The sequence below is a fragment of the Cebidichthys violaceus genome, unplaced genomic scaffold, assembly GCF_023349555.1.
Source record: "Cebidichthys violaceus isolate CVI_PGR_0920_01 unplaced genomic scaffold, fCebVio1.0.p SCAF_17, whole genome shotgun sequence".
Classification (NCBI taxonomy): domain Eukaryota; kingdom Metazoa; phylum Chordata; class Actinopteri; order Perciformes; family Stichaeidae; genus Cebidichthys; species Cebidichthys violaceus.
The window spans coordinates 3221832-3244288 of NW_027176340.1; the positions used below are offsets into that span (position 1 = coordinate 3221832).

Here is a 22457-nt window from a genome sequence, read left to right on the forward strand (position 1 = left end):
AGGAATATATATATATATAAACATTAGTAACTAACAATTAAAAAATATATATCTTCCTTTGCCCTGCAGTACTCCATTTGAACACACAGCTCTAAATCAATAACGTACCTGTAAGGCTTGGTAGAAATAACAAAACAGCCATCAGGGATTGTGAAAAACTGAATTGAACTTGTATACACTTGCAAAAAATGAAGACAATGTGTTGATTAAAAGATGGTTGTATTTCCACCTCAGGGAGTTTTCATCTTGCTCAGCAACATCCTGATGCCTTTTGTTGGGGCTCTTTGTGCAGCACCACGGCATCATCTCTTGCGTCATCATTTTGTCTCAACATCCTGGCAATAACCCACCAACAACAACAACAACAACAACAACAACAACACGATCAGTTGCGTGGATGGCAAGCAACGCTTCAGCACAGAGAATATCAAAGAACATGCAAACAGTCAAACGGGCGTGTTACCTGGCCACGGTTTCCAAAGACTGAACCACATTTTCACCTGTGGCAGCGCTGCACTCCATGAATCCAAAGTTGTGTTCCTGTGGGAATAAAGCGGCCGTTTGATCGGAACGATGTCGGTGACCTCTGAGCTAAGAGTGTGCAAGGAAGTAAGGTCACAGATCCATACCTTTGCAAGATTTTCCGCCTCCTGAGTTTTAACCTGCCGCTCCGCACGATCGCTCTTATTGCCCACAAGTAAAATGGTCACACTTTCTGCAGCCCCTTCCTGCAAAATGGTTCGGATATCAATTCAAACGTCTCTCTGCAGACCAAGCTGACACGTTTCAGACAACTAGGTCCGTTGTGCTATTGATCCTAAGCAAGCTGTTAATAGGTGAAGACTGAAAATGATATCCATCACACATCGATATTGGAATGCAGTGTTTTATAGCATATTGCTTGTAGTTACTGTAAATGAGTGAGTGCTACTGTTTTAAATACAGAATTCAGCATATGTTTGTCTTTTTGTTATTTAGTCTATATTCAGGTTCTTGAAGGTTTTGAATTGAATATAATATAACAAGAGAACAACTATTTAATAAAGGCTTTTAGAGCACAGGTGCAACTTTACTCTGTGTCTGGCCTTGAATAATACCTGTAACAAAAAAATTAATTATAAACAAAACCAGTGACAACTTACCTGAATACAGTTTGCCCAGTAGCTGACTGCAGAAAAGCTCTGAGAGGAAGTGATGTCATACATCAAGAGAAATGCGTGGGCTTTGTGGAAAATCTGTCTTGTGATGCTGTGAAACCTTTGAAGGATAAGAAAGGATGTAATCTGATTACAGGTTGTTGTTGTTTTTTTTTTTTAAATCAGCAGAGGCCACTAACGGTGAGAAACACTGGGCCTAAACAGCCCAAAAGGTGTTCAGTTGTGTGCCTTTCTGGACACCTTTCCCGGAGGGACACACTAATTATAATGCAACACACATACCATGTTGAGTGAATCTCACTCTCCATACACCCGTGTTATTATATAGGGCAACAAAGTTAGTGTCAAACTTCTTTTCATGTGATGTCCTTTTATTTGCATTTTCAGACTACAATCTGCTTATGATAAAATGAAGTGAATAGGAGCCTCTTATTCTGCATTCCCCAACAGCCTTGTCACTGTCAACACCTGGTGCCTTAATTCCAGCATAACACAACATTGCTGAGGTGTGGCAAAACCAGTTCTGAAACAGGTTACGAACTGGCCCCGAGGGAGATATTGTGTGTTTTTGGAGCACATTGTCAGCACATGCTCTGGAAGGCTGCTGCCAGCGCTAGCTCACATATGCACAGTATCTGTGCTCAGCTCGTTGCTGAGAACCCGGGATTCTGCCTTCAGATTGGGCGACGATGAGAAAACCTGTCCCAGACCACCAGAGAGAGGCAAAGTGCTTCTGTCCAAACGCTAAACAAATGGCAACAGGGCCTGTAGCAACAACACCGGTCATCATGAAGTGCTTCACTACGTTAGTCATGAGGCACAAATTGATGTTTTCGTCTTTAAAGGCAGCTAGCTCGACTTCCTCAATAGGGAGAGATCGAGGGACCCCCGAAACACCAATATAGTTATTATTAATGCTGGATGTAGTTCTACACCTCTCTTGTCTGATTTATTAGAAAAAAGAGCTTTCACCTATAGTTCATGTTTGATTACAACAGCAAGAAGTGCCCCATTAATTCACTGTAAAAGGATACTTACCTTTCTTGACCCGCTGTATCCCACAACTGCAGCACCACAGGTTTCCCTTCCACTACCACGGTCCACATGCAGGAATCAAGTCCTACAAAACGCCTTTGTGTCACATTATTCTGTATATTTACACACATTTGTGGGAATATGATAGGATGAAGATCAGGATCTCACCGACAGAGGCGGGTATATCTAAAGAAAACTTTCCACTCTGAGCTCTTTTCATGAAGGAGGTTTTGCCGACACTGCTGTCTCCAACCATCATCACATTGTAGTTGTTTGATCTCAGATCCGCTCCACCTGCTGCAAACAAGAGCACTACTTTTTTCACATTGTGTTTCTATTTCTCCATTCAAACTTCCCTCTCTCATTATCTCTGACTGCTGTGTGCATGAATGTCCTGTTTACCCAGAGAAAGCTTCTGTTGACTGTCAGCATAACGGTGTTGAACTGGAGTCACTGGTTCAGCCGTCTTCTCACTGTTGAACAGACAACCAAACATAGTTCAAACTAAACACGGCACATACAGTGGCATGCTTAAAAAAAAAAAAAAAAATGCTACTGTCATTCAGGCGTGTTTTTAATCGTCTGGCATCTGTATCCTCCACCAAACCACATGTTATATTTAAAGTTGAGATAAAAACTAAAACTAAACTGAATTAGGCTGTTATCATTTTACCGACATTTGGCCCATGTTGGTATGAATGAAGCATCTTATCTGATAGCAACCCTACAGCTAGCTGGCCGGACGAGGCTCGTCGTTCACATCTCTGTTCCTCAGAGTCGGACTTACCTCACAGGCCTCGAGTGCTCTCCTTCCTTTGAGGTGCTGAGGTTGGATGATGGCTTCTTGTGACTTTCATCAACCTGAACAGACAAAAACATCTCAAACATGAGGTGACACTCGATGCAGATTTCACCTTCAATCCATGACATTTAGATTATCAGCATATAGTTTTCTCATTTATTTTCCGAATGATAAAATGTTAGTCTTCATTTGTTTTGTATTAAGTTCTGGACAGTCAACAATTGCTTATCCAAACTTTGGAGTTGACAGGTTTCCCAGAAATATTTTTTTTTTTGCACTGTTTGTGCAATGATGTTATGTTACAACTACTTAAATATGACATTTTATAAAAAAAAAAAAAAAAAAAAGGAAAAGTAACCAGGCTTTTATTTTAATACTTTTACATAAAAAGGGTATTTTTTCATAATAAATAAATGTAGTTGTAAAACATTTGGCCTTCCCTCTGTCATTAAAGTGAATGAAAACAAGCTGAATGCTTCAAACAGACACACCCCATACTAGATCTAGAAGCGAGATACATGTTTATGTTCCCCTTTTCAGCATGTGAAACGTTTCGTGTGGACGTGTTCCTCATTTTGGTTTATTGGGTCATTTAGTTGTTCTTGCAACAAGCACTTGACCAGTGTGCAAGAAGATTTTTGCAAATGGGAAGCGCAGCACAACATTCACTTACTGTGCGAAAGAACCAAATGCTCTTTAATAATCACTCACTTCAGGCTAAAAGATATAAATATAAGAAAAAGCAGCACGATGTTTAGAAAGTTCGCTAAGAATTGGTCATAACTAATAAGCTAACTGCAATCTGTTCATCGGGTTCAGTTCAATGTGAAACAATCATAATGGAAGATTCCTACAAGAAACTACCGGATTGTAAAGGGAAAAGTACTCTTTGCTGCTTACCTTTTGTATTTTGTCTGGGCCCAAACATTCGTCTCTCAGCTCTTCAATCTTGACGGCACCTTCTTCTCTGATACTTCTGACATCTCTCTCATTCTGTGTATCTGTTATTTTGTCCCCTCTTGCAGTTTGGTTTTCAGAGTTTTGGTGTCCATGTGACTTCCGGTGAGATCCCAATTTTCTTCTTCTTCCACCAGATGCTGATTCTGATAGTAAATCATGTTTGGGAGAAGTGGATGGTATTGCTGGGAGATCACTGGGAGTCAGTTGAGGCTCTGTTTCTAATAGTTGGCCTTGAGAAACAGGATTTTCTTCAAATGTCTGGTGGGCCAGAGGTTTGAGAGACTCACCGGTGTGGCTGTACTCCATTGTTTCAGTGCCACTGTCTTTGTGTTTCATGTGAAGTTGTAGCTCGTCTTTTTTGATGCTTGAGGAACTTTCAGGCTTTACATCGATAGCATGAGTTGGAGTCTCTGTTGCGTCATCATTCACGTTCTGCTTTTGATGCAAGTCTTCCTGTTTGGTTCCTGTTCCGAGATTCCTGCGGGTGGAGCCCATCTTTCTTCTCTTGCTGGGTGAATCCAAATATGAACTTGCATTCTTAATCTCAAGATTTTTATCGTGAGCTCCTTCATTTGCGTCGTCCGGCTCTTGTTTACTTGCCCGAGCAGTTATATGCTCTTCTCCAGCTCCTCGTTTGACTACGGATTTCACTATTTCCAAATCTGTCAAAACAAGAGCTTCTGTTGATTTCAAAGCTTGGTCCTGTATTATGTTTACACTCTCTGGCCTTTCCTCGTCATTTTGGGTACTCTGTGTGGTCTCACATGAAGACACGAAGCCCCCCCCTGAGATACCAGTGTTTATAGTGTCTTCAGTATTTACAGACGGCAATGGATTTATAGTGTTTCTTCCAGCAAACACAGTGGCTGAAAAATCATCTATCTGTGATGACCCCACACTAACATCTACATTTCTCTTACTGTCACTCACATCAGCTACATGAACAAACACAACAGGTTCATGGTCTGATTCAGCAACAGAGTCTTTGACATGTTGTCTTCCTTTATTTCTACGACTAGACCCCAGTTTTCTTCTGTGCCCAATGGGGTTCAAGCCGGTGTCATTTTGCTGAGGTTGGGAGTCAATAGGAACATTTATTTCTGATTGCAGGGTTTGTAAAGAAGATGCACTCTCCTCCCTTTCAGAGAAGAGTCCTTCCTTCTCCTGGTGACCCGGTAAATTTCCATCCTGCCTTAACCATTCTGTGTCCTCGTCTCTTTCCTTGTTTTCTTTTTCTGTTACAGAACCCACATTGGGAAGTTCTTCATCAGGCATCTCCCTGATATTTGGCTGGTCGATCGTCTGTTGATTTTCTGTTGAACTTGACTGTAAATGTGAACTATTGAGATTGGAGATGCCAACTTGTGGACTTTCTTTAACTTGATCAATAACATCTTCAGTCTGAGCAGTGTCAAATTTGTCCGTTCCTTCCAGCAAGGTTTCCATTGATATTTCCTGCTCTGCTGTCTCTATTGTTAATGTCATTTCTGTTGTTTCAAGAGTTTCATTATTACTGATATTTCCAACAACATCCTCTGTAGGTTCATGGTCTGATTCAGCAACAGAGTCTTTGACGTGTTGTCTTCCTTTATTTCTACGACTAGACCCCAGTTTTCTTCTGTGCCCAATGGGGTTTAAGCCGGTGTCATTTTGCTGAGGTTGGGAGTCAATAGGAACATTTATTTCTGATTGCAGGGTTTGTAAAGAAGACGCACTCTCCTCCATTTCAGAGAGGAGTCCTTCCTTCTCCTGATAATCTGCTTGTACAACAGTGGGTTTTATATCATTTTCTACTTGGCTTTCACTACTTTTCACAATCAACTCTGATTGGTCTGTGTCACTGACCTCAGTCTGATCTTTCGGATTTCCAGAAATGTTTTCCAAATTTTCTGTGGCATCATGACTCCCACTTTCAGATGAGAAATCAATTTGAGGCATTTCTTGCTTTTCTGTTGGCTCGACATCCTGTTCATGCTGTGTGTTTAAAGCATCCCCTGCATGATGATCACCTCTGACTTCTTGACTCTGAAGAGTGTCAGATTTGTCTGCTCCTTCCAGCGTGGCTTCCACTGATTTATCAGACACCTCCACTTTAAAGTCATTCTCTCTTTCATCATGATCTTCTTGAAGATTTTCACTTTTAGGAATCAGACTTTCCAGGACAGCCTCTGGATAGTTCTTTAGAGTGGGGCTCTGAACCTCAGAAGAACAACCAGGCATAATGGCTGAATACAAAGAGCTGTCATGTGTCGCAGGCATGATATCATACTGACTCCCTTTACTTAATTCTTCATGACCTGTTCTCTCTATTGGCAATAACATTTGTACTGTTTCAAGGGCTTCATTGCCCCTGGTTCTTTCTACATCTTCTTCTTTGTGTCCATAGTCTGATTCAGCAACAGAGTCTTTGACATGCTTTCTTCCTTTATTTCTACGACTAGACCCCAGTTTTCTTCTGTGCCCAATGGGGTTTAAGTCGGTGTCATTTTGCTGAGGTTGGGAGTCAATAGGAACATTTAATTCTGATTGCAGGGTTTGTAAAGAAGATGCATTCTCCTCCATTTCAGAGAAGAGTCCTTCCTTCTCCTGGTGACCCGTTTGTTCATCACTGGGTTTTGTATCATCTTCTACTCTGCCTTCAATCTCAAATACCTGACCCAGTGCAGTGTCAACTCTTTCTGTGTCACTGATTTGTGGTTCCTTGTTTTCATACACATGATAATCTTCATGTTTCTGCTCTGAGGCCTCAAAGTTGTTTTCTTTTGCAGGATGTTCATCCTGTTTGTCATCAGGATTTGAATTGTCCTGATTGGTGGGAGAATCATCAATATCTTTCACTGTCAACTTTGATTGGAATGTGTCACTGACTTCAGTTTGGTTCATCAGGTTTCCAGAAATGATTTCAGAAATGTCTGTGGCATCATGAATCTCATTTTCAGATGAGTCATCAAGTTGAGAACTTTCTTGATTTTCTGTTGGCTCCACATCCTGTTCATGCGGTTTGTTTACAGCAACCTCTGAGTGATGATCACCTGTGACTTTAGGTAAGTTGAAGATCTCATTTTGTTCCTCATTTGTGAGCAACTCCTCTTTTGGTGATGACAATATTTCTTGTTCAACACTGCATTCAGGTTCTGTATGCTCTCTGCTGCTGTGTTTTTCTGTTGTTATCTCCGGTGTGATAGAAGACTCCGTATCTTGACTCACCAAATATTTGTCCAGTAAATTTCCATCCTGCCTTAACCATTCTGTGTCCTCGTCTCTTTCCTTGTTTTCTTTTTCTGTTACAGAACCCACATTGGGAAGTTCTTCATCAGGCATCTCCCTGATATTTGGCTGGTCGATCGTCTGTTGATTTTCTGTTGAACTTGACTGTAAATGTGAACTATTGAGATTGGAGATGCCAACTTGTGCACTTTCCTTAACTTGATCACCAACATCTTCAGTCCGAGCAGTGTCAAATTTGTCCGTTCCTTCCAGCAAGGTTTCCATTGATATTTCCTGCTCTGCTGTCTCTATTGTTAATGTCATTTCTGTTGTTTCAAGAGTTTCATTATTACTGATATTTCCAACAACATCCTCTGTAGGTTCATGATCTGATTCAGCAACAGAGTCTTTGACATGCTGTCTTCCTTTATTTCTACGACTAGACCCCAGTTTTCTTCTGTGCCCAATGGGGTGGAAGCTGGTGTCATTTTGCTGAGGTTGGGAGTCAAAGGGAACATCTATTTCTGATTGCAGGGTTTGTAAAGAAGACGCACTCTCCTCCATTTCAGAGAAGAGTCCTTCCTTCTCCTGGTGACCCGTTTGTTCATCACTGGGTTTTGTATCATCTTCTACTCTGCCTTCAATCTCAAATACCTGACCCAGTGCAGTGTCAACTCTTTCCGTGTCACTGATTTGTGGTTCCTTGTTTTCATAAACATGATAATCTTCATGTTTCTGCTCTGAGGCCTCAAAGTTGTTTTCTTTTGCAGGATGTTCATCCTGTTTGTCATCAGGATTTGAATTGTCCTGATTGGTGGGAGAATCATCAATATCTTTCACTGTCAACTTTGATTGGAATGTGTCACTGACTTCAGTTTGGTTCATCAGGTGTCCAGAAATGATTTCAGAAATGTCTGTGGCATCATGAATCTCATTTTCAGATGAGTCATCAAGTTGAGAACTTTCTTGATTTTCTGTTGGCTCCACATCCTGTTCATGCGGTTTGTTTACAGCAACCTCTGAGTGATGATCACCTGTGACTTTAGGTAAGTTGAAGATCTCATTTTGTTCCTCATTTGTGAGCAACTCCTCTTTTGGTGATGACAATATTTCTTGTTCAACACTGCATTCAGGTTCTGTATGCTCTCTGCTGCTGTGTTTTTCTGTTGTTATCTCCGGTGTGATAGAAGACTCCGTATCTTGACTCACCAAATATTTGTCCAGTAAATTTCCATCCTGCCTTAACCATTCTGTGTCCTCGTCTCTTTCCTTGTTTTCTTTTTCTGTTACAGAACCCACATTGGGAAGTTCTTCATCAGGCATCTCCCTGATATTTGGCTGGTCGATCGTCTGTTGATTTTCTGTTGAACTTGACTGTAAATGTGAACTATTGAGATTGGAGATGCCAACTTGTGCACTTTCCTTAACTTGATCACCAACATCTTCAGTCCGAGCAGTGTCAAATTTGTCCGTTCCTTCCAGCAAGGTTTCCATTGATATTTCCTGCTCTGCTGTCTCTATTGTTAATGTCATTTCTGTTGTTTCAAGAGTTTCATTATTACTGATATTTCCAACAACATCCTCTGTAGGTTCATGATCTGATTCAGCAACAGAGTCTTTGACATGCTGTCTTCCTTTATTTCTACGACTAGACCCCAGTTTTCTTCTGTGCCCAATGGGGTGGAAGCTGGTGTCATTTTGCTGAGGTTGGGAGTCAAAGGGAACATCTATTTCTGATTGCAGGGTTTGTAAAGAAGACGCACTCTCCTCCATTTCAGAGAAGAGTCCTTCCTTCTCCTGGTGACCCGTTTGTTCATCACTGGGTTTTGTATCATCTTCTACTCTGCCTTCAATCTCAAATACCTGACCCAGTGCAGTGTCAACTCTTTCCGTGTCACTGATTTGTGGTTCCTTGTTTTCATAAACATGATAATCTTCATGTTTCTGCTCTGAGGCCTCAAAGTTGTTTTCTTTTGCAGGATGTTCATCCTGTTTGTCATCAGGATTTGAATTGTCCTGATTGGTGGGAGAATCATCAATATCTTTCACTGTCAACTTTGATTGGAATGTGTCACTGACTTCAGTTTGGTTCATCAGGTTTCCAGAAATGATTTCAGAAATGTCTGTGGCATCATGAATCTCATTTTCAGATGAGTCATCAAGTTGAGAACTTTCTTGATTTTCTGTTGGCTCCACATCCTGTTCATGCGGTTTGTTTACAGCAACCTCTGAGTGATGATCACCTGTGACTTTAGGTAAGTTGAAGATCTCATTTTGTTCCTCATTTGTGAGCAACTCCTCTTTTGGTGATGACAATATTTCTTGTTCAACACTGCATTCAGGTTCTGTATGCTCTCTGCTGCTGTGTTTTTCTGTTGTTATCTCCGGTGTGATAGAAGACTCCGTATCTTGACTCACCAAATACTTGTCCAGTAAATTTCCATCCTGCCTTAACCATTCTGTGTCCTCGTCTCTTTCCTTGTTTTCTTTTTCTGTTACAGAACCCACATTGGGAAGTTCTTCATCAGGCATCTCCCTGATATTTGGCTGGTCGATCGTCTGTTGATTTTCTGTTGAACTTGACTGTAAATGTGAACTACTGAGATTGGAGATGCCAACTTGTGCACTTTCTTTAACTTGATCACCAACATCTTCAGTCTGAGCAGTGTCAAATTTGTCCGTTCCTTCCAGCAAGGTTTCCATTGATATTTCCTGCTCTGCTGTCTCTATTGTTAATGTCATTTCTGTTGTTTCAAGAGTTTCATTATTACTGATATTTCCAACAACATCCTCTGTAGGTTCATGATCTGATTCAGCAACAGAGTCTTTGACATGCTGTCTTCCTTTATTTCTACGTCTAGACCCCAGTTTTCTTCTATTCCCAATGGGGTGGAAGCTGGTGTCATTTTGCTGAGGTTGGGAGTCAAAGGGAACATCTATTTCTGATTGCAGGGTTTGTAAAGAAGACGCACTCTCCTCCATTTCAGAGAAGAGTCCTTCCTTCTCCTGGTGACCCGTTTGTTCATCACTGGGTTTTGTATCATCTTCTACTCTGCCTTCAATCTCAAATACCTGACCCAGTGCAGTGTCAACTCTTTCCGTGTCACTGATTTGTGGTTCCTTGTTTTCATAAACATGATAATCTTCATGTTTCTGCTCTGAGGCCTCAAAGTTGTTTTCTTTTGCAGGATGTTCATCCTGTTTGTCATCAGGATTTGAATTGTCCTGATTGGTGGGAGAATCATCAATATCTTTCACTGTCAACTTTGATTGGAATGTGTCACTGACTTCAGTTTGGTTCATCAGGTGTCCAGAAATGATTTCAGAAATGTCTGTGGCATCATGAATCTCATTTTCAGATGAGTCATCAAGTTGAGAACTTTCTTGATTTTCTGTTGGCTCCACATCCTGTTCATGCGGTTTGTTTACAGCAACCTCTGAGTGATGATCACCTGTGACTTTAGGTAAGTTGAAGATCTCATTTTGTTCCTCATTTGTGAGCAACTCCTCTTTTGGTGATGACAATATTTCTTGTTCAACACTGCATTCAGGTTCTGTATGCTCTCTGCTGCTGTGTTTTTCTGTTGTTATCTCCGGTGTGATAGAAGACTCCGTATCTTGACTCACCAAATATTTGTCCAGTAAATTTCCATCCTGCCTTAACCATTCTGTGTCCTCGTCTCTTTCCTTGTTTTCTTTTTCTGTTACAGAACCCACATTGGGAAGTTCTTCATCAGGCATCTCCCTGATATTTGGCTGGTCGATCGTCTGTTGATTTTCTGTTGAACTTGACTGTAAATGTGAACTATTGAGATTGGAGATGCCAACTTGTGCACTTTCCTTAACTTGATCACCAACATCTTCAGTCCGAGCAGTGTCAAATTTGTCCGTTCCTTCCAGCAAGGTTTCCATTGATATTTCCTGCTCTGCTGTCTCTATTGTTAATGTCATTTCTGTTGTTTCAAGAGTTTCATTATTACTGATATTTCCAACAACATCCTCTGTAGGTTCATGATCTGATTCAGCAACAGAGTCTTTGACATGCTGTCTTCCTTTATTTCTACGACTAGACCCCAGTTTTCTTCTGTGCCCAATGGGGTGGAAGCTGGTGTCATTTTGCTGAGGTTGGGAGTCAAAGGGAACATCTATTTCTGATTGCAGGGTTTGTAAAGAAGACGCACTCTCCTCCATTTCAGAGAAGAGTCCTTCCTTCTCCTGGTGACCCGTTTGTTCATCACTGGGTTTTGTATCATCTTCTACTCTGCCTTCAATCTCAAATACCTGACCCAGTGCAGTGTCAACTCTTTCCGTGTCACTGATTTGTGGTTCCTTGTTTTCATAAACATGATAATCTTCATGTTTCTGCTCTGAGGCCTCAAAGTTGTTTTCTTTTGCAGGATGTTCATCCTGTTTGTCATCAGGATTTGAATTGTCCTGATTGGTGGGAGAATCATCAATATCTTTCACTGTCAACTTTGATTGGAATGTGTCACTGACTTCAGTTTGGTTCATCAGGTTTCCAGAAATGATTTCAGAAATGTCTGTGGCATCATGAATCTCATTTTCAGATGAGTCATCAAGTTGAGAACTTTCTTGATTTTCTGTTGGCTCCACATCCTGTTCATGCGGTTTGTTTACAGCAACCTCTGAGTGATGATCACCTGTGACTTTAGGTAAGTTGAAGATCTCATTTTGTTCCTCATTTGTGAGCAACTCCTCTTTTGGTGATGACAATATTTCTTGTTCAACACTGCATTCAGGTTCTGTATGCTCTCTGCTGCTGTGTTTTTCTGTTGTTATCTCCGGTGTGATAGAAGACTCCGTATCTTGACTCACCAAATACTTGTCCAGTAAATTTCCATCCTGCCTTAACCATTCTGTGTCCTCGTCTCTTTCCTTGTTTTCTTTTTCTGTTACAGAACCCACATTGGGAAGTTCTTCATCAGGCATCTCCCTGATATTTGGCTGGTCGATCGTCTGTTGATTTTCTGTTGAACTTGACTGTAAATGTGAACTACTGAGATTGGAGATGCCAACTTGTGCACTTTCTTTAACTTGATCACCAACATCTTCAGTCTGAGCAGTGTCAAATTTGTCCGTTCCTTCCAGCAAGGTTTCCATTGATATTTCCTGCTCTGCTGTCTCTATTGTTAATGTCATTTCTGTTGTTTCAAGAGTTTCATTATTACTGATATTTCCAACAACATCCTCTGTAGGTTCATGATCTGATTCAGCAACAGAGTCTTTGACATGCTGTCTTCCTTTATTTCTACGTCTAGACCCCAGTTTTCTTCTATTCCCAATGGGGTGGAAGCTGGTGTCATTTTGCTGAGGTTGGGAGTCAAAGGGAACATCTATTTCTGATTGCAGGGTTTGTAAAGAAGACGCACTCTCCTCCATTTCAGAGAAGAGTCCTTCCTTCTCCTGGTGACCCGTTTGTTCATCACTGGGTTTTGTATCATCTTCTACTCTGCCTTCAATCTCAAATACCTGACCCAGTGCAGTGTCAACTCTTTCCGTGTCACTGATTTGTGGTTCCTTGTTTTCATAAACATGATAATCTTCATGTTTCTGCTCTGAGGCCTCAAAGTTGTTTTCTTTTGCAGGATGTTCATCCTGTTTGTCATCAGGATTTGAATTGTCCTGATTGGTGGGAGAATCATCAATATCTTTCACTGTCAACTTTGATTGGAATGTGTCACTGACTTCAGTTTGGTTCATCAGGTGTCCAGAAATGATTTCAGAAATGTCTGTGGCATCATGAATCTCATTTTCAGATGAGTCATCAAGTTGAGAACTTTCTTGATTTTCTGTTGGCTCCACATCCTGTTCATGCGGTTTGTTTACAGCAACCTCTGAGTGATGATCACCTGTGACTTTAGGTAAGTTGAAGATCTCATTTTGTTCCTCATTTGTGAGCAACTCCTCTTTTGGTGATGACAATATTTCTTGTTCAACACTGCATTCAGGTTCTGTATGCTCTCTGCTGCTGTGTTTTTCTGTTGTTATCTCCGGTGTGATAGAAGACTCCGTATCTTGACTCACCAAATATTTGTCCAGTAAATTTCCATCCTGCCTTAACCATTCTGTGTCCTCGTCTCTTTCCTTGTTTTCTTTTTCTGTTACAGAACCCACATTGGGAAGTTCTTCATCAGGCATCTCCCTGATATTTGGCTGGTCGATCGTCTGTTGATTTTCTGTTGAACTTGACTGTAAATGTGAACTATTGAGATTGGAGATGCCAACTTGTGCACTTTCTTTAACTTGATCACCAACATCTTCAGTCTGAGCAGTGTCAAATTTGTCTGTTCCTTCCAGCAAGGTTTCCATTGATATTTCCTGCTCTGCTGTCTCTATTGTTAATGTCCTTTCTGTTGTTTCAAGAGTTTCATTATTACTGATATTTCCAACAACATCCTCTGTAGATCCATGGTCTGATTTAGCGACAGAGTCTTTGACGTGCTGTATCACACTTTCGAATGTGTAATCAATTGCATGCATATCTGTCTCAACTTTATCTCTAGGTTCTTGGTACGATTCAGTCACAGAGTCCTTAACGTGCGTTTCTTTATGCCGTCGACTAGACCCCAGTTTCCGTCTGTTCCCCGAGAGTTCAGGCGATGGTGGATGTTGGGTTTCAGATTGTGAATTGTGAAAATTAGCCAATACATTTAAAGATTCAGTATTTTCTTCTGGTATGTGACTTTGAGCTACAAAGGAACTGTCCGTTAGGTGGGAGTCATCAGTCTTAGACATTTCATTTTGGTTTGCTACCCTGCGACGTGAACCAAGCCTCTTTTTCTTTGCACTTTGAGCAGACATGTCTTCTTATCTTCTCTCTGAAAGCCTGAGACATTCAAATCAAGTTTACATCTATTACACATCTGCATCAGAAAACATCCACCGACTTACAACTACATATGTAATACAGTAAACACAATAGTAATTTCTGTCTCCAATAAATGCAGTCAAACATTCACAATCATTTTGTTCTCAAACAAAACATTGAAATGCATTTACCATTACTACCATACCACTAAAGTAACCCTTTATGTTAATTAGTAAATACATTTGGTTGACGTAGCAAACTAATTTGACTAGATTTCCAGCCTTCTCCGTAATTGTTACGACGCCACATACACTCACCTCCCAAACCTCTGTCGTCTCACATCACGGGCTGCTTTGCAATGTCAAGTCATCCGCCTATGCTGAACGGCAAATACGTTTCACAAAAGGGAGGAAGTGTTCCTTTACAGGAACCATGACTTCCTGTGTGGGTTACACTTGCAGGCTTGAGCAGGCGATAGCAGTGACATGCGGTACTTCCTGAACTGAATTAAGCTTTATGTTCCATATTTACTTTACTAAATGGCTATCGATTACTGGATTATGATGACTTTTTTTTTTTTGTTTACATACATTTAAGCTTATTGGTTTATGCAACCATCTAAAAACACAAAGAAGCAACACGATAAGTCACCTTGGAAAACCATTTATTGAACAAGTTGTTTATCTGCAGCACAAATCGTCAGCTCAGAGAGTCAAGCAAAGTTGAAAAGAGTAAATGCATTTTTCTTTTTTTTTTGCAAAAGTGACATAGGTAAAACAGAATTACAGATGTTTTTGGCTTGAAGGATAGCCTGCAAATAACAGTGCCAATATTTAACATTAGTTGCCAGTTTGATTTTTATCACTGCTAGAAAGTATTCTACTGGTGGATCTCGCATGAATCCATTGCCGGTAATTTAAGAGTAAACCAAGAATTTAAAAAAGCAAACAAAAAAACAAATAAAAACATTACATGAGCTTTAATTAAAAAAAAATTTAAAAAACAGGATGGTAATGTAAAACTAAATAAAAATAAAAATCCAGTATTCCATTTCAAAACATGCAGGGTACGATAGAATTTGCTTTAGGAGAAAAAGACTACAGTCCTTTGTTGTTATTTCAACAGACTGCCAATACACAATATGTAACTTGACCAACCCAGGAGAAAAGAAAAACATGACTATAAAAATTAGTATTTTCCCCCCAACAATAGCAAGATCCACAGATGAATGATCGTTTGAGGTCCTCATTTTCTGTCGTTAGACCTGGAACGACTGTAAAACAAACAAACAAACTCGTCAGTAAAGTGCCAAATAACTGCAAACAAACATATCCCAGCCATCATGGAGTACAGTATGATGATAATAATAATACTCGCCTCCTTGACCGTGAGATGGATCTTGGGCACTTCTTGTCTCTGGAGAGAGATCGTTGTCTGCCTCTGTCTCTTGAAAGAGACCTGGCGAACCACACCAAAAAACAATTCACATGAATTTTACCATTATTTAAATCGACAGACACATTTTTAAATAAAAACCGTTACAATCTTACCTGCTGCGACTGCGGCTCCTCCTCCTATATTGTACGTCAAGTAAAAAAAACGAAGCAAAAAAAATAAAATTAGGAAAGATTTTTGCCCTCCTATCACTAACGAAACCTGGTATTCCTGATCCTTAGAGACATGGATAACACGTGGAAACCTGGTTACACGTAGTGTCTGATAATAGAAGCACCATCTGCATCCATGAACTGCACCAAGATCAATTCATTTAAAAAGGAAACTTTGTCCAATGAGCACCAATCATGGAGCCAGATTTCAGAATATAGAACAAAATCAGGGGTCGACATTAAGGCGTGCCTTGGCGCCGCACAAACACACACAACTATATTATGTTACAAATTAAATTATGACAAATGGGCAAAACATGTTCTTGGATCATCTGTCTGCTGCAAGGCTGCTATAAAACTGCTTTTCAACAACACTGGAGGCAGACAGCCTGCATCTGATCTACACAGAGTCCATGATAGAAGGAAATGGTTCGACACAGCGGACCGGATCACAAACGGACTTTGGGTTTACTTTCAGTTCAAAGAAACTTGGATATAAAGACATTTTGTGAACCACTGACTTGTGACTGTAGCATCAAAACCACAGGTAACCTACATGTGTTGCTCTAACGATTGATGCAAAACAACTTTAAAAACTGACATTCTAAATGAAGCGCTAGAGGTAAAAAGATATCGTCAACGGAAAAGGGGAAGAACATTAAAGCTAAAAAAAAAAAGTACACTCTAGTCCGATAGTTATCAACCAAGACGGCTTAATGTCGAACCATGACAATGCACTCTGTAGCCCAATTACATGGTGAACATCAGATAAAACGTAGTTCATTTTTGCAAATAAAAATAGAACACTAACGGCAAAGTTCCTTGACCACAACTTTGATCTGTAGATTTGTGCAGCTCTGCACTTGCTCTGTAATACTTAACTGCTGAGCGAAAACCGTCAAGCACCTTTGAAAGCTAGAGTAAGCATAAAAACTACAAAGAGCAGGATAAATGCAACTTACTATTTTGGGGGATTTGGACAAGATAGATATGACGCAAGGAAGCCAGACTGATGGTGAGGGAAGTCGAATTGCAGAGAGGATTTGCCACATGATGCAAATGTTGGCGATATGAAGTTGCTTGGTGGCTGGTTGGAAGGGGTAGTTGTAGATTTTCCCTGCCTTTTTTGGGGGGGATGGGGGATGTAAGCCAAGGGCTGTTCCCGTTGATACAGTAGTTGTGTGGAGAATAGAGAGTAAAGACGCTGATTGGTTGATAATGTGAAGTGGGCCGCTGTCGATTGGATTAAGGTTGGAGGAAGAGGAGGAGGATGTTGCGAACTGCATGCTCAGGAACCAAACGGTTGGTGGAACCTGACGACTGGCGGTGCGCCTTGGTCATGTGACAACACCAGCCAAGCTGATTGGGGCTCCCTGGTCAGCAGTCACATGATGCTGAAAGAAGACTAGTTGACTGACTCAGATGGTGAGAAGCGTGGTGGTGACTCTGCAACGGGGTTCAGTTTTATTAATAGATGGCAACTGAACTCAGAAAGAAAACAAAATGTACACCTGCAGAATGTAATTCTAGAAATTACCTATAAAAATGTTGGATGGATTATGAAGTGCCTCTTAAGATGCCCCCGTAAAGCAATATCACTCTAGTAGAGCGTGGTCTTCTTACAGACATACCATTATAAGAGATCATGTGCTGACTTGAGCTGTAAATTTAGCAAAGATTAAAAAAAAAAAGTGTCACTCTGGTTAATATAGTTTTATATTTTTAAAAAACACAAAAGTGAGTGGCATCAATACATCCAATCCTGAAGCAGTCGGATACACAGATTCTCTATTGATGCACTCATTTTGTATGTGTGCTAATAATTATATTTTATTGATTTACAGCACTTGAGAGTGAGAAGTAAATTTAGGCCACAGCTATGATAAACTTCCTACTTCATTTTGGCTTAAACGTTCACTAAGCATTAATAGGTCAGAGTTAAATGTTTGTCACTGTGGGAGGTTGTCAGAGTTAAACAGATTTGCCAAACTAATATTTTGATGGGAGTAAAAAAAAAAAAAAAAAAATTATGCTTACAGTGTGTGGGGAATATAATATATGCTTTGTCAATTGTGCTTGAAAAACAATAATAAAATAAAAAAGTAAACAGTGCAGATGAGACTGTAAATAAAAACAGTAAAACGAATAGTTAAGTAGGAACAACATACCTGCGTCTGACAGGAGGACTACGTCGCCTTACATCGTCACGAGGCCGTCTACCCCAGGATGGAGGATTGCCACGGGTCCTTGAGCGCTTTTCCCCATTGGATAACTCGACACGCACCCGACAGCCACACATGTGTCTAAACAAGTCCTCACATTAGTTGAAACGGCGCAAAAACATGCACTACAAAAAAGGAACAACTACTTAAAAAAAAAAAAATATGCCGACTGTTACCTTCCATCCAGTTCTTTCACAGCATCGTTCGCATCTCTGGGATCTTCAAACTCTACAAAAGCAAAGCCGGGAGGATTCCTGGCAACCCAGACGCTTCTTAAAGGTCCATAGTACCCAAAAGCACTTTCCAACTCAGTCTTGTTTCCATTGTTTCCTAGATTCCCAACATACACCTTGCAGTCAAGGGGGAATTGGTCGGTTTGACCTAAAAGAAAGAAATACAAAACATGGAGGGATGCGTTTAATGTTGCATCACGATAACTGACTCGGCATCATCCAATTAAGACTCGCAAGATGAACGTTCGCTGACTTTGCGTGCCCCTCAACATGTTTTGGATACTGAAATTCCAAATCACAATAATCTGCATGATCAAAAAGGTTCATATGAATCACATCTTGTTTTTCAGTTTAGTTTGTCTTGTTAACTAGGATTGAAAACATTCTGATTTTAAACGCTGATGTCCTGATCATTTTTCTTTCATTATGAAAACACTTACCAGGGATTTTTGCATATCTTTGCAATTAAAACGTCACAGAAGATGGCATTTGTAAAAACCCATCCTTATTTAGAATACAGGAGAGTATACTATATGTATACAACGAGCCGCTAGCGCCTACAGTACTCCGCAAATACAGCAGTAGTGACGTAGCCAAAGGTAATTCATTGTAGGAAGTCCACCTGAAATGGCACGGCATTTATTGCAGTAGTGTTTTACTGTGTAGTTCATGGAGAAAAGGCCCCAGAATCATGTATTGTTAGCATCTGAAGTAAAAACACTGTAAACATTTCAATGAGACAAATAGACGAGCACTGATTTCCAGTAAAAACAAACAGACTGAAGGCCATTTTGTACTCTTGTGAACACCTTCTTGAATATCACACCAATGTTTTATTTGAAGTGGGACACTACCAGGGTGGGAAATTGGCAACTGCCACCACCGGCCAAGTGCTGGCAAAATTTAAAATGGTGGTAGATTTCTGACAACTATTTACTATTGAGTGGCTGGTGGTTTTGATTAAATCTTAATTCCCCCCCCCCCCGGCAACTATCCACTAACACTGATGCAATTATAATAATGAGAAAATGCCATATACACTTACTAGATTTAAATCGTGTAAGGTTCGGTTAGTAAATTGATAATTACACAGAGTACGTCAAGTTCCAGGTGGCTTATCACCTGAGCTATAGGACGTCCTGTGAGGAAACACCCTGTAGTGTGTCGAGCTGGATCAGATAGTACACTCCGTTAACGTTAAGTAACAAATCAACGTGACTTACTCATTTCACCAGATTAAAATATCTTCTTATTAAGAGTTCCGCAGTCAGATGTACCTGGAAGGAAAGACAGTCAGAATTAGTATTAGAGCCACATACCTGACCTTTGTGTAACATACATTTCACCAATTCAATTGAATGTCCATTTTCTCTCGGTCTCGTGTTTGACGAACGTTCTACATCAATAGCTTGCACGAGCGTTTAAAAGAGCGGTTTCTATTAGAGAGGGTTCAAGAATAACATTTCATTTTGAATCCAAACCGTACCATTAAAACAATACTGCAAACCCGTTAACTGATGCAATTACCAAAAATAAAGTGGACTACTTTGTCGGTTTTAACGTGCTACTTAAATGCTAACGTATACGTGCACATTACCAAGCTAACGCTAGCTAACAACCAAAAGTATTAGGAATGTGTTAGCTTGTGCGTCACAACGTACCAGACTATCTTTGACTATCGTTTTATGTTCTCGGTTAGTTTACATTGCATATTTGCCTGATCGACATATTCACTAACGTACACAAAGCTGATACTTTCGTGTCCAACTTAGTTAACGCGAACAGTTACCAAATATGTATGTAGCCACGATTCCCAACCCCCGCGTACATTGACGCTAGCATTGTTAGCAGCATGTATTAGCATTAGCAAGGAAATTTAGCATAACCGCGACGACGGTTAAAAAAATAAACCATCTGCGCCCACTAGCACACTAACCGACCTCACATAGTATAAACATTGAGGGAAACAAGCAGATCGGTATATTTAAGACACGTAGCTCACCCTTTTGTATCTGCAATTCGATAAAAACGTTAGCAGCCGCCAACACGCCGTCTGTTTCAACTGCTAGCTTAACTCATTGTGTCCATAGACACCACCCACACGTAGATATAGACCAACACGCTACATCCGGTTTGTGAGACATGGAGAAACTGAAATGGAAATAAAGTCTAGTTCAGGAATATTACAGTGATAGGGATCGGAAATGCAGTGATTAACCTAAAAAAATAGCTTTGTAAAGGATCCACTAACAGATATATGCAACACGGGCAGCAGTGATGACAGAAAGTAAAATACAGATCTGTAATGACTCAGGGCAGAACAGGATCCGCAAGGAATCGTCAAGACCGTGTATATGAAATATTGTTTACTAATTACCTAATCAGTGTCAAGAAAACCGAGACAATATTGCACGTCCTAATTCCATGCAGGAAGTATGGAGAGGAAAGAAGGCTATGATTGCAATGCCACAGGGGCAGTGAACACGAGGAGAAGCCAGGATTAAAGATGTGATTGACAGTAGAAAGACCATGGAGGGGGAGAAAGGGGCTATAAGAATGTATCATAAGAAATTGTATGCTCAGAAAGCAACCAGACTATTTAAGTCTGGCGATAATCGGCTACAATGGAATAGGACAACAGTGGTTGGTTATAACCAGTAGTGGGAGCAGTAATGCAACATATTTGCCGGAAGATCCCAAAGAGTGATTTTGCATTTATATAACAAAGGTTTTTGGCTGGAAGGAAAATTACCAGGATGTTGGAAACAGTTACAGTAATCAGTTATAGTACCCATCAGGAAACCAGCTAAAGATCCCACCAATCCATCTACCTATAGACCAATAGCATTGACTTCCCACATGTGTAAAAGTATGGAGCGTATGATCACAGAAAGACTAACATATTATTTGGAAACAAGAAATCTTAGGTCAAAATATTAAAGTGGATTTAGAAAAGGAAGAGGAACAAGGGATCCAATATATATGTCTAGAAGCAGAGGTGAGGAAGGCACAAGTGAATAAGGAGGTAGTGGTAGCAGTATTTTTTTGATGTGGAAAAAGCATATGATTTACTGTGGAAGGAGGGACTATTAATCAACATGAAAAGATTAGGAATATTGGGTAAAATGTTCAGATGGGTAAAGGATTTTTTTGTTTGGTCGCTCTGTAGAAGTAAGAGTGGGAAGGTGTTTTTTGGCCAGCCAGCCAGGTGGACAATGGAACGCCACAAGGAAGTGTAACTAGTCCTTTGTTGTTTTTGATAATGATTGATGATGTGTATGATAAGTACTACCCTGAGCCTTCCACTTATTGTATTCATATTAGCACTTGTTATATTCGTATTAGTTTGTTGCACTCATTGTATTCATATTAGTTTGTTTCTGCACTGTACTTTTGCTCTGGTTTATGCTCTGGTTTGTGCTCTTAGATGCTTGTTTAAAAAAGGAGATGCACTTATGACTTCTGGTGGCTAGTAGTTCTCTTGAATACCTATGTTGAATACACTTATTGTCAGTCACTTTGGATAAAAGCGTCTGCTAAATGACTGTAATGTAATGTAATGATAATGTTGGACAAAATACAGGGATATCTTTATTTGCAGATGGTGGGGTACTGTGGAAAAGAGGTAGGAATGTGGAATATGTTGTGAAACAGATGCAGGAAACAATCAAAAGAATGGAACAACGGTCATTGTGGGGATTGAAATTTTCTGTGGAAAAAAACAAATACCCTTTTCTTTACAAGAAAGAAAATTGGAACAGAGGTCAAACTGTATTTATATGGTAAAGAGCTAAACTTTTTAAGACTGTGGTTTGATGTTTGAGGCTCACCTGGAATGTACATATTGATAAAATGGTAAATAAATGTAAAAAGGTTTTAAATATAATGAGATGCTTGGTGGGAACAGAGTTGGCAGCTGACGACTATATCTGATAAGATCAGTTTTAGTCTGTGGCTGTGTGGCATATATGTCAGCGTCTAAAACCTTGTTGAGAAAACTGGATGTAATACAAGCACAAGCATTAAGGACATGTAGTGGGGCTTTTAAAACAACATCTGTGCCTTACTGGAACTGTGGTTCTGCAGCTATTCCTCCTTGGTTACTGCCACAGCCAGAAATTGATCCTGGCCTCCTTGAGCTGATAAGAGATGAACGTGGGAGAAACTGTACACAGTCACATACAGATGGATCTAAAGCCCCCAAAACTGGTAGAACACCAACAGCAGTAATCCCAGAATTCAATGTTGAGCGTGGGAAGAGACTTGATGATTTATCCGCTTGCATGTGAGATGATGGCCATAGTTACTGTCTAACAATGAGTAGAGGACCAGTGAGAGTGGCAATTGCATCAGACAGTGCAGTGCAGTGCAGTGTTAATGAGTTTGACATTTTGCAACTCCAGAA

At 40.3% G+C, this 22457-nt stretch overlaps 2 protein-coding genes across 3 annotated transcripts; both read right to left on the minus strand.

Moving 5' to 3' along the window:
- Positions 1 to 202: 202 nt before the first annotated feature.
- Positions 203 to 14003, minus strand: rab44 (RAB44, member RAS oncogene family). The gene is made up of 9 exons (XM_068712141.1): positions 3895 to 14003; positions 2980 to 3053; positions 2595 to 2665; positions 2361 to 2489; positions 2196 to 2277; positions 1143 to 1257; positions 630 to 728; positions 464 to 540; positions 203 to 335 (listed from the first exon to the last, which is right to left on the minus strand). The coding sequence occupies exons 1-9, from the start codon at positions 13981 to 13983 to the stop codon at positions 251 to 253; spliced, it is 10821 nt and encodes a 3606-aa protein (XP_068568242.1). The 5' UTR covers positions 13984 to 14003; the 3' UTR covers positions 203 to 250.
- A 634-nt stretch (positions 14004 to 14637) lies between these two features.
- srsf3a (serine and arginine rich splicing factor 3a) lies at positions 14638 to 20160 on the minus strand. 2 transcript variants are annotated; one of them, XM_068712145.1, is made up of 7 exons: positions 20055 to 20160; positions 19276 to 19329; positions 17996 to 18200; positions 17766 to 17900; positions 15541 to 15564; positions 15368 to 15448; positions 14638 to 15263 (listed from the first exon to the last, which is right to left on the minus strand). In XM_068712145.1, exons 2-7 carry the CDS (start codon positions 19277 to 19279, stop codon positions 15236 to 15238), a joined length of 477 nt encoding a protein of 158 aa, XP_068568246.1. In that variant the 5' UTR covers positions 19280 to 19329; positions 20055 to 20160; the 3' UTR covers positions 14638 to 15235. The 2 variants fall into 2 exon arrangements, with proteins under 2 accessions (XP_068568246.1, XP_068568247.1); XM_068712146.1 differs by lacking the exon at positions 15541 to 15564.
- Between the last annotated feature and the right edge of the window lie 2297 nt (positions 20161 to 22457).